This window comes from Haliotis rubra, unplaced genomic scaffold (genome assembly GCF_003918875.1).
Source record: "Haliotis rubra isolate DU_JTF1 unplaced genomic scaffold, ASM391887v1 Scf1453, whole genome shotgun sequence".
Taxonomy (NCBI): Eukaryota; Metazoa; Mollusca; class Gastropoda; order Lepetellida; family Haliotidae; genus Haliotis; species Haliotis rubra.
In genome coordinates this window covers 3,735-18,672 of record NW_025765396.1, presented here as the reverse complement: position 1 = coordinate 18,672, position 14,938 = coordinate 3,735, and the positions used below count along the sequence as shown (strand labels likewise).

Here is a 14,938-nt window from a genome sequence, read left to right as displayed (position 1 = left end):
TTCACACAATGTACCCATGTGGGGAATCGAACACGGGTCTTCGGCGTAACGAGCGAACACTTTAACCACTAGTCTACCCCACCGTCCCTATATATCTCCTGAATAGTACTGATGCAAAAGTAAGGGTGTGCTGTTTTACAAAGTTGTTTGCTGGAAGTGTGTTTTGTTGAGAGAGAGAGAGAGAGAGAGAGAGAGAGAGAGTGTATGTGTGAAAGAGAGTGAGTGTGTGAAAGAGAGAGAGAGAGAGAGAGAGAGAGAGAGAGTGTGTGTGTGAAAGAGAGTGAGTGTGTGAAAGAGAGAGAGAGAGATGGGGAGAGAGGGTGTGTGTCGAAACATCTTGACGATCCAAAACGATCACATGTAACCAGTTGGTGCAACGGTATTTCTTGCATGTCTTGGACTGAGTTCAGTGGCGTTGTTGCCATAGCGACGCTGCCTTCTCTCATAGAGTTCCTTGTCACTAGGTACCTTCTTGCCACACACCTTCACAAATATTACCTGGAATAGAAATAGACAAACATCAGTAACGGTTTTCATAATGTCGGGGCGGTGGGGTAGCCTTATGGTTGAAGGCCCGGGTTCGATTCCTCGGGTGGACACATTGTGTGAAGCCCATTTATGGTGTCCTCCTCCGTTATATTGCTAGCATATTGCTAAAAGCGGCGGAAAACCATAATCACTCACTCATGTGTCATAATCAGACAACAAGATATGTTTGTGTGTTTGTTTAACGCCACACTCAGCAATATTCCAGCTATATGGCGGCGATCTGTAAATAATCGAGTCTGGACCAGACACTCCAGTGATCAACAGCATGAGCATCGATCTACACAACTGGGATACGACATGTGTCAACGAAGTCAGCGAGCCTGGACACCCGATCCCGTTAGTCGCCTCTTACGACAAGCCTGGGTTACTGAAGAACAACATACGGGTTCCATTTAAGAAGCATTACTGGTTGCACCTCATTTCTCATAAGTAAATCTAAGTGCGAGTATGCATGTTCTTGTGTGTGTACGTGTGCGTGTGCGTGTGCGAGCGTACCATGAGCACTATGAATCCTAGCCCAGCAAGCACCGGGACATACCAGTGGGCGATGAGCCATTCCTTCACGCTCTGAAGATTCTCTGGAGACAGTAGCTTCTTTATAGTACTGAACGTTCCAGTCGGGTCCACCTGGAATGTACGTTAGCCTGTCAGTATGACGCTGTCTGATCCCGATAATAACACATATATCATTGTCAATGATTATTATTATTATTATTATTCATTTATCACCGTATATAACATGATCATCGAAGTTAGTTATCCTGCCAATACACCGCACCCCATACCCTTAGCATAGTTAATAACTTATCATCAAAGGCAATAACATGTATATAACATACATCATTGTTAAAAACATATAGCAGCACCGTTATATAACATATATGACAGTTTATAACATATATCATCCTTGCATCATCCTTAATAACATATAGCATAGTTTATAACATAATTCATCATTGTTAATAGCAAACAGCATCCCCGTGAATAACGTATGCCTCTAATAACAGATATCATCATTGATTATATGTGTTTTGTCGTCAATAACATGTTGTCATTTATAACATCATCATGTGTTTTTCTGTCAATACACCACACCCTACACTCGTTAAAGTAACATATATCATATATATTCTATATGATAAGTTGTTTACTGGTCTCGAGAGGGACATGGGCTGATGTACCCTCATTGTTTGTTTACGTTCCCTGAGCCTGAAGGGCGTGGGGAACGATAAAAACATCGAGTGCATCATCTATAAACCCGAGGACCAGTGAATAACATATTTATCTTACCAAACACCTCATTGGTAAGTTTGAACTGTTTGAAGCACGGTTATCGTATCATAGCATGGAGTACAAGACGACAAAGAAAAAGCAAATTTAGAGTTATCCCCTTCAACGACTTGCATTCGCAAAACATCGGTAATTTCCGTACATCATACGCGATTCAATGTTATAAAGAAAGAATTACTATTACGAAATACCAAATGAGTTCGACATACCCAGCGGGGTACATAGAAAATGTTTCGCTCATATGAAAATTACGCTCATATGACGACGTGCATGCTTGTGTATGTGTATGTGTGGCTGCTTGTACTAGCCCAGACTTAAGCTGGTTTTATAGTGCTAACCCACTGAGATACCATACCGCAGTGAAGCACTCAGACACATTATGCTAAATCCGAGCCATTAATGCCGAGCGCGAGGCAAGCACCATCAAGTACCATATTTTAACGTCTTTTGGTATGACGCGGTCGGGGATCGAACCCGCGACCTTCCGCTCTCCGGGCGGACGCTCTTACCACTACACCACGGAGGCGGTCCGTATTAGAGGGAATACCGTATCATCAAGATACGTGCTACAGTCACCACCCCTTACCCTACACATATGTCATCAAAATAATATGACTCTCTTAAGGTAGCCGAATGCCTCGTCCCCGACTTTAACATTTATTTTATGACAAATATGTTTACCTTCATTTCGTTGGTTGAACTGTCACTCGTACGACTTGACACAACGTTATGGTGACCTCACATGAGGTTAATATAGAGCCCGTAAGTAGGTCACGGCACTTCGCGAGACCGGTGACAAACAACGTGCACTTGGTCCGGTCTAGTAACGTTATATTTGACGGTTGCGCAATTTGGAACCAGAACTGGTTCTTTAATATACTCTTGTTACCGGAAATCTGGTACCGGGAGTAAGCTAGGTCCCGTCTAGAATAATGCAAGTTGGCGGGAGCCGGGAACCAGCTTAGTACCGGACATAGTGCCAACTGACAGACATGAGACCATTTGAAAAGGAATGAACTTTTTTTATCACCGGACAACGCAATGCCCCGCAGAGTGCCGTGACCTACTTATGGGCCCTGTTGCAATACGCAGACCCCACGTAGCTATAAATAGAATGGTAAACTCATAACATATACTCCTGGTCTAACATGTCTGTTGCACATGATAGCCATCGCTACGTTCCTGTGACGATACTGATTTCGAGTTGCTTCCCTTGCCAATCAATGACAGACGAGACAAGACGGTTGAGTGAGTGAATGAGTTTGGTTTTACGCCGCTTTTAGCAATATTCCAGCAACATCACGGCGGGGGACACCAGAAATGGGCTTCACACATTGTATCCATGTGGGGATCGAACCCGGGTCTTCTGCGTGACGAGCGAACGCTATAACCAATGGGCTACCCCACCGCCCCTGGAGACGGTTGACAGACGTAAGCAGACTGTAGTAGTTTTATCACACTATTGTAGCTTTTTGCCATATGACAAAACAGGTATTGACTTCACTTTCGGTTGATCCAATTATCAATCGTCCTTGGACAAGTGATATTCACTATTATCTTACCTCACACATAAATGTCGCTTTCTGATTGGCTGAGCGCTCTTCTATTATTTTCAATGTACCCCGGTGTCAATGGCAACTCATTTGGTACTTCGTGGTAGTAATTCTTCATCTCGAATTACATTGAATCACGTAATGATGTACAGAAATTACCGAAGTTTTGCGAATGCAAATCGATGGAAGGGAGATAACTCTAAATCTGTTTTTCTTGTCAGCAAAATTTAGCGATGGCTACAAAAAGATTTGTACCCGTGCTTCAAACAATTCAAAATTTCCATTTAAGTGTTCGGTAAGATAAATACGTTGTTCACTGGGCCCTCAGGGCCTCAGGTTGATGTACCCTCGATGTGATGGGTTCCCTGAGCCCAGGGAACATAAACAAACATCGAGGGTACATCAACACACGTCCCCCTCGAGACCAGTGAACAACTTATAAGGTCGAAAATGAAGTCGTTTCATGTCGTCTCACGGTTTAAACCAAATATATACACAATATGAAGAAGTACAGTCACGATTTAAACGGTTGTATTTCCGGGTTAGAATAACAGACTCATCGTCTATTACAGTTACAATGGGTGATCAGAATCGGTGATTTGATTAACGTCGGGTCATCGAACCCAGACGTTGTGCATCGTTACTCACGCTGACAGTCACCGGATCATCTGACCCAGGGCTTCACACACTGTACCCATGAAGGTAATCTAACCGGGTCTTCGACGTGACGAGCGAACGCTTTAAAAAACACGGCTACCCCACCGCATGGTATCTCAGTGGGCTAGCACTTTAAAACCAGCTTCAGTCTGGGCTAGTACAAGCATCCGCACATACACATACACACGCATGCACGTCGTCATATGAGCGAAATATTCTCAAGCACGACGTTAAACCCAATTTCACCTCACCTCACCCCACCTCACCTCACCTACCTCTCTGCACCTGTAAAACACGTCACAGTACCCCTGGAAGTCATTGCAAGGGCTGCCGGGAACGGAGGTGCCGTTTGGGACGCCACTGATTTCATACGAAGGTCTGCAAAGGAATGAATTCGGGTGATTTGTTTATTGGATTTTAAATATTTTAAATTCTGCTTTTGATTGCCTGTTTTGTCGAAGATATTTTTCAGAAAGTTCATTCAGGAAACATTCCTTGTTTGATTGGACCGGTACAGGACTTATCGAAATAAGTCGTTATTGAAAATGTATCTTTGTGTCATCGCAAAAAATGAAATGAGCCTGATGTTGATCCTTACCCTTGCGGTGGGGTAGTTTAGTGGTTAAAGTGTCCACTCGCCGGGTTCGATTCCCCACATGGGTACAAAGTGTGCAACCAATTTCTGGTGTCCCCGCCGTGATATTGATGGAATATTGCTAAAAGCGGCGTACAAGTAAACTCACTCACTCACTTACGCTGACATGCGGTGATGGTGAAATGTTTCACAAACTGACGGTAAATCTAAGATGCTTATTTGTTTTAGCTGAGACACAGTGATAGAACTGAAATATTGTTCGAACTGACGTTAAACCTTACCACACCTATCTCTTGTTCATACAGTTTTCCCAGAAATTATTGATAAAATCTTTATTTCCTAATACTGAAAATAGAATTTTAAAATAGGTGTAACATTATGTAGTGAGGCACTCAAAATGGGAGGCAACTGTTGTAGGTTTAAGAATAAACCTTACTTCATCAAGAGTTATTTCCCCTGGTGTAGCAGACGGCTTCCTTTGTTAATATGGCAGATTCGACAGCAGAAGGGAAAAGAAAGCTTGTTGTAGTTAATTTGATGGGGGTGTGATTAATACAAAAGAGTTAGCTGGTAGGCATGACATTTCTCTGTCTAGAGTATACAGAAATGTGAAGAATATTCAGACAGGGGTTGGGATTGAGACAGGGAGACCAAGGACATTCAGTACTACGGATCGCCGGCGACTTGGTCAGATTGTGAGTAGGGGAAAATTGAAAAGCCTTGAGAATATCAGAAATGAGATGATTAATAGAGGAAGTCCTCCGGTATGTAATGAAACACTTACACAAGAATTACATAGACTTAACTGGGTGAAACAACGCGGAATTCCCTCGCCGTTGGTGAAAGATGCACAAAACGAAAACGTTTAAACTCACGGCTCACGAAAATTAGGACTGGGATAATGTTTTTTATTTCTGATGAAAGTTTTGTCTGGCTTTTTCCGAACTGTGTGAAAATTTGGGCAAAGGATACCGTGAGACCTATCTACCAACGCCCAAAACATAGCCCGAAATTTTATATGTAGGGTGGACTATCATCACGTGGAGTGACGCCTTTGTGTACTTCCACTGGAAATTTGACGAAGGAATGATATGTTGACATCTTAAATGATCACCTCCTTCCAGCGGCCCGAACACTGTATGAAGGTAATTGGTTATTCTAGCATGATAATGACCCAACACAGACTGCGGGCTACTGTGATGGGACTAATGAAGGACAGTGAGTGAGTTTAGTTTTACGCCGCACTCAGCAATATTACAGCTATATGGCGGCGGTCTGTAGATAATCGAGTCTGGACCAGACAATCTAACGAAGGACAGAATAAACAAAATATGACTTGGAAATATTGAGGATATGAAGAAAGAAGTGGTCGAAAATTTGGATACGCCGTCGCACGATTTCCTACAAACTTTGATCGGTAGTGTACCAAGCCTCATTCAGTCGTGTATTGCAGGGCAAGGAGGTCTGACAAAGTACTGAAAAGACACTTAGACTGTAAGAGAATATCTCAACATATTCATTTAAGTAAAACTCCTATAGTTTATACACATGTATTACTTATTTGTGGAAACACCTATCTCAATAATTTCTGAGAATACTATATAAAGGATACAAGTAGTGGTGCTAAACTCACTCACTCACTCACTCACTCACCACGCACGCACTCACGCACGCACGCACGCACTTACTTGCAATGTCCGCCGACCTCACAGCAGATCTGACACAGCAGTTCATCCTTCCAGTTGCCTGCTGTAGCCGGTGTACATTGACATGGCGGGTAGTCGAACGCCAGACACACCGACCCAGAACAAGTCTGAACAATTGTGAAAAATAATTGTCAGATCAAACGTATTTATTCATTAGCATGTGGACAAACTTTCTGTTTGATCGGGCTGTTACAGCTTTATCGTAACAATACATTTCTTGAAAACACATTTTCGTGCCATCGATTGTTTGATAAACCTTATTTGCTAACAGGCAGGAGGACAAAGCTTCTCTGTTTGACCGGGTGGTTATCAATACGCAAAAATTCGTTATTGAATACGTATTGAGAATACGTCATCGAAAAATGTACAAAAAAAATTCAATCAGCTTTATGTTATCGGATTTCGTCATGTTATCAGAAATAGCGTTTAAGTTGATACTGACATGGCGAATTGCTAGAATAGTATTTCCCTATCAATTGTTGAATGGCATACTTACACCGTTCACACACACTTGGTTGTCTCCGCAAGGTGTCTTGTTTGGCACCCACGTTGACGTCGGACAGTTGGCTGAAGCCCCAGTAGACGAGTGAAGGACATTGTGGAAACAAATGTGTATTAAGATTTACCAATATTTCTTAATGTTGCTTGTGTGCCTACATACATACTCACTAAAGACCCGGGTTCGATTCCCCACATGGGTACAATGTGTGAAGCCCATTTCTGGTGTCCCCAGCTAAAAGTGGCGTAAAATTCACTCACTCACTCAATACAGACTTCAAATTGCCTCCGCCCGGAGCGAGGAAGATCGCAGGTTCGATCCCTCGCTGCGTCATACCAAAAGACGTTAAAATATGGTATTTGTTGTTATCTGCCTGGCGCTCGGCATTAATGGGTACATGGACTGGTCGGCTTGGAGTCAGTATAATGTGTCTGAGTTGGGTATTAATGATTAAGTCCCGTGAAGGTCCGGGTTAGAACACTGACCTTCAGTAACCCATGCTTGTCGTAAGAGGCGCGCCGACTAACGGGGACTAACGGGGTTCCCTATTGGGCAAATTGATGATCATGCTGTTGCTCACTGGATTGTCTGGTCCAGACTGAATTATTTACAGACCGTCTCCATATATAGCTGGATTATTGCTGAGTGCGGAGTAAAACTATATACACTCATTCACTCACTATTCATGCTAAACTGCGGCATGGTATCTCAGTGAGCTAGCACAATAAAACCAGCTTAAGTCTGGGCTAGTACAAGCAGCCACACATACACACGCACGCACGTCGTCATATGAGCAAAATATTCTTAAGTACGATGTTAAACCCCATTCCACCTCTCCCCATCTTAGGTGAGGTGAGGTGAGGTGAGGTGAGGTGAGGTGAGGTGAGGTGAGGTGAGGTGAGGTGAGATGTCTCGAGCGTGTGGAGGAATGCGTTAATTTCCACATGAAATTCGTTTTGGTGACATTAAATGCCAACTATAATTACGTGGTCAGATGAACGTCGCAGAACCGTAATGAATGGTACAGCTAAAGCGGCCATTTATATACATATACTGCTGAAATATTGCCAATGTCGTTTGTACGGAAGGATATTCGCAGGACGCTTCTGCCAGACAGGAGGTCGTGGGACGGCAGACGTGGTTGGCGGCGGTAGTGACGTATTGGCAGCTGGAGTCACAACACGGGCCTGAGCTGGGGCTGTAAACATACAAAATATCAGGTCTGAGAAATAAAAACAAAGAGTGTTATGTACTTTGTCAAAATTCTATTTCGGATACGTGAGTGGTGCACACGTGAAGATCCGGGTTAGAATTGGTCTTCAGCAACCCATGCTTGTCGTAAGAGGCAACTAACGGGAGCGGGTGGTCAGGCTCGCTGACTGGGTTGACACGTGTCATCGGTTCCCAATTGCGTAGATCGATGCTCATGTTGTTGATCACTGGATTGTTTGGTCCACACTTCTTTATTTACAGACAGCCACCATATAGCTGGACTATTGCTGAGGGCGGCGCAAACAACAAATAAACGTGTGTGGTGCAGGTAGAGCGTTGTGAGTGAAAAGTGAGGTGTTTGCTCGATAGTTGGGCTGAGAGTTTCGTTTTAAGCTGCTTTAGCAATATTCCAGCAACATCACGGCGGGGGGACACAAGAAATGGACTTCACACATTGTACCCATGTGGGAATTCGAACCCGGGTCTTCGGCGTGACGAGCCAACGCTTTAACCACTGGGCTACCCCACCGCCCTCGGCAGTTGGATGTGGCCGAGATGGGCGTGTGTGCTGGTAGTTGAGGAAGGTGTTGTAAGGATCTGAGGTGGGTGGATATAGCGGTCAGATCTGGGGTCTGACCTGCAGACTGACGCGGCTGTCTTGGTGCAGGGTGTAGGTGCTCCTGCAGCTGATGTCTGGGGGTTGCAGCATCCTTCAGTACAGTCCTCCTCCCATCCACAGTCGCACTCCTCACCCTCCTCCACAACCTTGTTGCCACAGATAGACCCCATCGGCTCTGGAAGATACACAGCAGGGTCAGTATCCATGTAAAGCTTTAATCTGGACAGTTCCTCCTTTCTGGGAATCATCTGAATCCACTGAAACATTGCTGTGTATGGCTTTAAACAACAAACAAACATATCTTGCTGTCTGACTGACTGACTGAGTTTGGTTTTACGCCGCTTTTAGCAATATTCCAGCAACATCACGGCGGGGGACACCACAAATGGGCTTCACACATTGTGCCCAAGTGGGGATTCGAACCCGGGTCTTCGGCATAACGAGCCAACGCTTTAACCATTAAGCTACCCCACCGCCCCCTTGCTGTCTGATGATGATGACACATGAATGAGTGAATTTTGTTTTACGCCGCTTTTAGCAATATTCCAGCAATATCAAGGCAGGGACACCAGAAATGGACTTCACCCATTGTACCCATGTGGGGGAATCGAACCCGGTTCGTTGGGGTGACGAGCGTACGCTTTAACCATCAGGCTACTTCATCGCCCAACATACTGACTGAACGCTGCGTTCTACTAAGTTGCTGCTGCAGATAGAACACATTGGTTGTCGTGTTTAATGTGAACCTTTATTTTAGACAGCCCCTTTCCAGTGTGATTCTCTGGATGAAGACTGAGCCCCTACCTATCTCCTTATTACGTCACCCACTGTCATAAAACAATGGGTGTAAATGATCTATCTCACCAACAAAACAACCGGATGCTGATCTAGCCTTTGATTCCAATATTGGCGCCATGCTAGCAATGCTACAAGTTGAGAATTCGTCATTGTTTGCTTGCAGCCCGGATGTTGCTCTGGCATACATGATGTAGTTCCCGGATGTACCGCCGGGTGCGCACGCAGTTCCTTCAGTGTCGTGCTGAAATGACAAGGAAGAATATGCTTTTCAAGTGCTCCGAGGTATGGAAATTCATTCCAGTGAGTGAGTGTGTTTAGTTTTACGGCGCTTTTAGCAATATTCCAGCAATATCACGGCGGGGGGCACCAGAAACCCATGTCGGGAATCGAACCCGGGTCTTCGGCGTGACGGGCGAACGGTTAAACCACCAGGCTACCTCACCTCCCCGGAATTTCACAGTAGCGTCTCTTACTCGTGTCTGTTTCAGAATGATGGAAATTCAAACTAGGGTCTGTTTCAGAATGATGTAAATTCTAACTGGGGTCTGTTTCAGAATGATGGAAATTCAAACTAAGGTCTGTTTCAGAATGAGGAAAATTCTAACTGGGGTCTGTTTCAGAATGATGTAAATTCAAACTAGGGTCTGTTTCAGAATGATGTAAATTCTAACTGGGGTCTGTTTCAGAATTATGTAAATTCAAACTAGGGTCTGTTTCAGAATGATGGAAATTCAAAGTAGGGTCTGTTTCAGAATGATGAAAATTCTGTTTCAGAATGATGAAAATTCTGTTTCAGAATGATGTAAACTCTAACTGGGGTCTGCTTTAGAATGATGTAAATGCTATTTAGGGTCTGTTTCAAAATGATGTAAATTCAAACTAAGGTCTGTTTCAGAATGATGTAAATTCTAACTGGGGTCTGTTTCAGAATGATGGAAATTCAAACTAGGGTCTGTTTCAGAATGATGTAAATTCTAACTGGGGTCTGTTTCAGAATGATGGAAATTCAAACTAGGGTCATTCATAATCGAGTCTGGACCAAACAATCCAGTGATTGACACGATGAAGATGGATCTATGCAACTGCGATACGTCGACACACCCTCACACGTCCACCTTGTGGTTTATAAAAATAATGATTTCAGATCAGCTATTAGCTATAATTTAGCATTGTTGGAGGGTGGGGTGGGGGTTGGGGTTGTCTTATTTATTATTGAATGAAAAATGTCGCACCTTTTATACTTATTTGAAATGAATACCCGGATTTTAAAAAGATGGTGGGTATCTAAAAGTATAGATACCCACTTGAAATTAGAAATACCCTCTTAGTTTAAAAAAATATGGGTATCATACCCACATGGCCTAAAGCTTATCTGGAGCTCTGGGACCTATATTTCGATTCGGGGTTAGGACACATCCCCAGAAACTGGGTCCTGATAGCTGATACAAACATAGGATAACTACCGGTGAACCAAAGTTGTGGCCGATCTCGTGGGCGAAGGTCAGTTGAGAGACCAACGTGGACACTGTCTTGCCGTAGTTGAGTGTCGTCACTATGCCGGTGTTCAGGCTGAGACTACCCTGAGCAAACGTCTGGAAATATACACTGTAGGAGTTAGATGAAAGGAAGATATAATGAGATCATAATGTTACAATATCTTCATTTTTTACCATAATTTCAGGCTACACTTGAAAAAAAACAGCTTAATCTTTTGTGTTTTCTTCAAATGGAATGTTTTTACATGCACATATTTAGGGATCCATGAATCTATTTATTTGCAAATGTTGTCATTTCCTTCTGAACTGCCGAGCAAGAGACAATCTACATAGAGGTGACAAAACTCTGAATGTGGAAAATATTCCAACTAAATATTTTCAAATGAAACGAAAGAGAGATAACTCTGTCACGACTACCTTATAGATGAAAATAAGCGATTAACAATATTCACTTGAAAAATAAAACTAATCTCCAGGACAACGAAATTGAATTTTAATTATCCACAAAACTAACATTTTGGTAAAAAACTGTTTGAATGGAGTTGTAACGTTAATTCAAAATATCGAGTTTGCAACAGAAAGTTCCGTATTATGACGTCACTATCGTTGAATAACCTAGTTTGGTTACATAAAACCTGTTTCAAATAACCCACCTCATCTCATGAAGATATTCAGAACAAGTGTGATGTAAACCAAGTTATTATCCATATGGTGAAACATAAGCAGTGTCATATATAGCATATGTGCACATGTGCACATGTGCACATATCACTTTTGCCTAGCAACCATTGTTTCTCTATTTCCTCGGAGGGTGACAACTGGAAAAAATATTACCCGCTGCCACGGTAACCGCCAAGCTCTCTGCAGAGAAGCTGAAGAGCTAACAATCGTATGACGTCATAATATGACACATGCCGTGCCCGGAGTTCGAAAACCGGTCGATCAGCTTTTTTTGTGTTCACTTTGTACAGATATATTTTCCCGACTTTCACTGCTTTATTTAAGCTATTTTATACATTGAGTGGTTTGCACACTCAGCTTAAACATAATTAAATTTTTTTATAGCAGTTTTATGCTTGTCAGAATATGTTCACTGATGTTAAAAATCCAGTCGAGAGGCAGACGCCATTTTGTTTGCATGTCATATAGTCGGTAGCGATCTCCTTACATAAAATAAAATGATGTTTTGTACATTTAACATGGCGGTAAGATAACATGTTGTATGCAAGCTTCGGTCGGTAATACGGTCTGATGTACCTCTTTGTTGCAGTCGGGTGACACTGCTACAAAGAGGCGTACATCAGACCGTATTACCCTCGAGAGAAGCATACAAATTATAGTGTAATACCGCTAGACGTATGACGTCATAATGTTTTACAGTTATGACGTCACAATGCTAATGCCTCTGTCACAATGGTATTAGACCTTCCTTGACTCGCGAAAAGTTGAGAGGCATCACACTGTAGGCAGTTTCTATCAATTTATGTTGGAGAGTAATAATAAACTCGCTTCCGTGAAATATCATTTTCATTAAACTGGCGTAAGATATATCAAACTCGCTTTCTCTCGTTTGATACCAAATTATTAACTCGTTTAATAAAAATGGTATTACACGAAAGGTCGTTTAGCATCATCTCTTTACAGCAACAAACAACTCATAGTTATTATGTGGTGTAGTACTTGATGCTGATATCACAGCTACCTGTTGGACCTGACCTTTGCAGTGTTTTGGCGACTGTTTTCAGTCAAATAATTTTCATTGCCTTTTGGTAAAATCGAATTTTGGAAAACTCTTTTGCGGTATTGTATATTGTATTATTTTTCATGAAAGGTAAATATCATAAGTTGTTCACTTGTCACGTGGGGACATGGATGATGTACCCTCTATGTTTGTTTATGTTCCCTGAGCCTGAACGTAGAGGTACATCAACCCATGGGACCTGAGGGACCAATGAACAACATAGTTTGTTAATTTCGAACTGTTTGAAGCACGGGTATTGGATCAAAATAAGGAGTACCAGAGTTAGACAACAGCCCAAACACTACTAACATGAAGTACCAAACGAATTACAATAGTTCGGCGTTTCCTGTGGGTAACATAGAAAATGTTACTCGCTTGTAAGCTCAGCCAGTCAGAAAACGACATTTATGTATGAGTGAAGATGTTAAATGCTCACATCGTAACAGCTTTTCATGACATACGCATACATTTGTGAAATTGGGGAAGAAAACTTGATTTTGAGAACATCCAGTCCGAACGATATTTAGAGAGTAAAACGGAAGCATGCAAAGAATGTTCAAGCTTATTTTACCGTATATTTCACACACGCCTCCCGACTGCTCCCCTCCCCTGCCGTCCACGCCAGCCCCAGCACCCCGCCGCTGAAGTCCCTGTGGGTGAACATGTACGACAGACAGAAGCTGTCGTAGTTCTCCTCGGAGTGGAGCTCCAGGAACTTCTCCACTCCGTAGTTTCCGTTCAGTCTGTACGTCGGGTCGCTGGTGTTCGTGTGCACCTTGATCTTCTTGATGATGAAGTTGATGTTGTCGGCGTTGCCGTCGCCATCGAAATCTAAACAGATCAGTAAAACATCGTTGTGTCGGAGTTAAAATGACCTCCGTAATTTCTTCGAGTTATACAAGGTTCGACACAACCAAAATATGACAAAAAATAATCGATTCTGGACCAGACAATCCAGTGATCAACATCGTGAGCATCTATCTACGCAATTGGGATACGATGACATGTGTCAACCAAGTCAGTGAGCCTGACCACCCGATCCTGTTAGTCGCATCTTACGACAAGTATGGGTTACAGAAGATCAATTCTAACCCGGATCTTCACGGGTACGACAAGCATGGGATGCTGAAGACCAATTCCAACCTGGATCTTCACAAGTATATATTATTTTCCAATTTGCTAATACGAAATGTAATCACTGTATTACTTTATAAAGAGGGGGACGGATAATAATGACAAATATTGTACAACAAAACACGCACTGATCTTCAGGAATAGGTTGAAATGACCTACCGATGGCTCCATATATGGCATTAACTGTTTGTACACTCTGCGAGAGTTCTTCAATGATGCTGTCTACGTCACTTCCGTGTTGTTGAAATATGACGTGATCGGCCTGCATGTACAGTTCGCACGTGGTTTTGGTAGGAACAATAGCCCGCTTTCGTCTTGTATGATCATAATGGAGGTATTTTTCTGACCAATCAGAATGCGTATCGTTATCTTTCGACCAATCGTATGTTCCTGTGTCATCGTCCTGCCCAATATCTTCGTCGGAATTCTTCGTCGCACTTTTCTGAATTGTAAGCAATCGTTGACTGTGTTTCTCGGCTCCACAGAAGGCACTGTCTATGTCAAACTTCACATCCGACTTCCTATACACAACGGAATGGAATTCCTGAGGTTCTTCAAAATATTTTTTGGCTTTCTCAACAACATAGAACTCATCACCGGTGTCAATCGTTCCCTGAAAATGCCCCGTCGTTGTAATGATTCCATTAACGGTTGGCCTGGAACCATATCCAACTGTAAAAAATAAAGAGCAGAATTAATAATAAAGAAAATCAAGTTCGGTCTGACATATCGGCAAAGTGATATCTGTCCATACTTGATTTCTCCCGGCAGTTCCAAAATATAATCCATATAATTTCCCCCACCCCCAACCCAACACTTCCCTCTCCAATTAAAAAAATTGAAAGGTGACAACCATTATTGGCATGAGTATATATATACGATTTGGTGAAATCTTTATCCCGCCCTATTCGCCAAACCATTCTTTTTTTCTACCCTTAATCATATTTTGTTATAAATTCCCTCTTATACAACCATTTATCAGCTGTGTTTAAAAATATTTACACATTATTTCCCGAAATTGCTAATCAAATGCAAATTTTCCATACACATCCAAATACAATCAACATTCACAAAAGCCTTGGTAACAAG

The 14,938-nt window shown here is 42.6% G+C and overlaps 1 protein-coding gene across 1 annotated transcript; it reads right to left on the bottom strand.

The window, feature by feature from the left end:
* Nucleotides 1-244: 244 nt before the first annotated feature.
* On the bottom strand, nucleotides 245-14,521 carry LOC124269537 (disintegrin and metalloproteinase domain-containing protein 10-like; the record flags this gene model as incomplete). The annotated part of the gene is made up of 11 exons (XM_046704568.1): nucleotides 245-498; nucleotides 1,045-1,176; nucleotides 4,325-4,427; nucleotides 6,333-6,457; nucleotides 6,847-6,928; nucleotides 7,943-8,047; nucleotides 8,699-8,855; nucleotides 9,545-9,719; nucleotides 10,942-11,070; nucleotides 13,287-13,546; nucleotides 14,009-14,521. Coding segments are annotated over 11 exons (1,925 nt in total), but the record flags the coding sequence as incomplete, so codon positions are not given.
* Nucleotides 14,522-14,938: the final 417 nt, after the last annotated feature.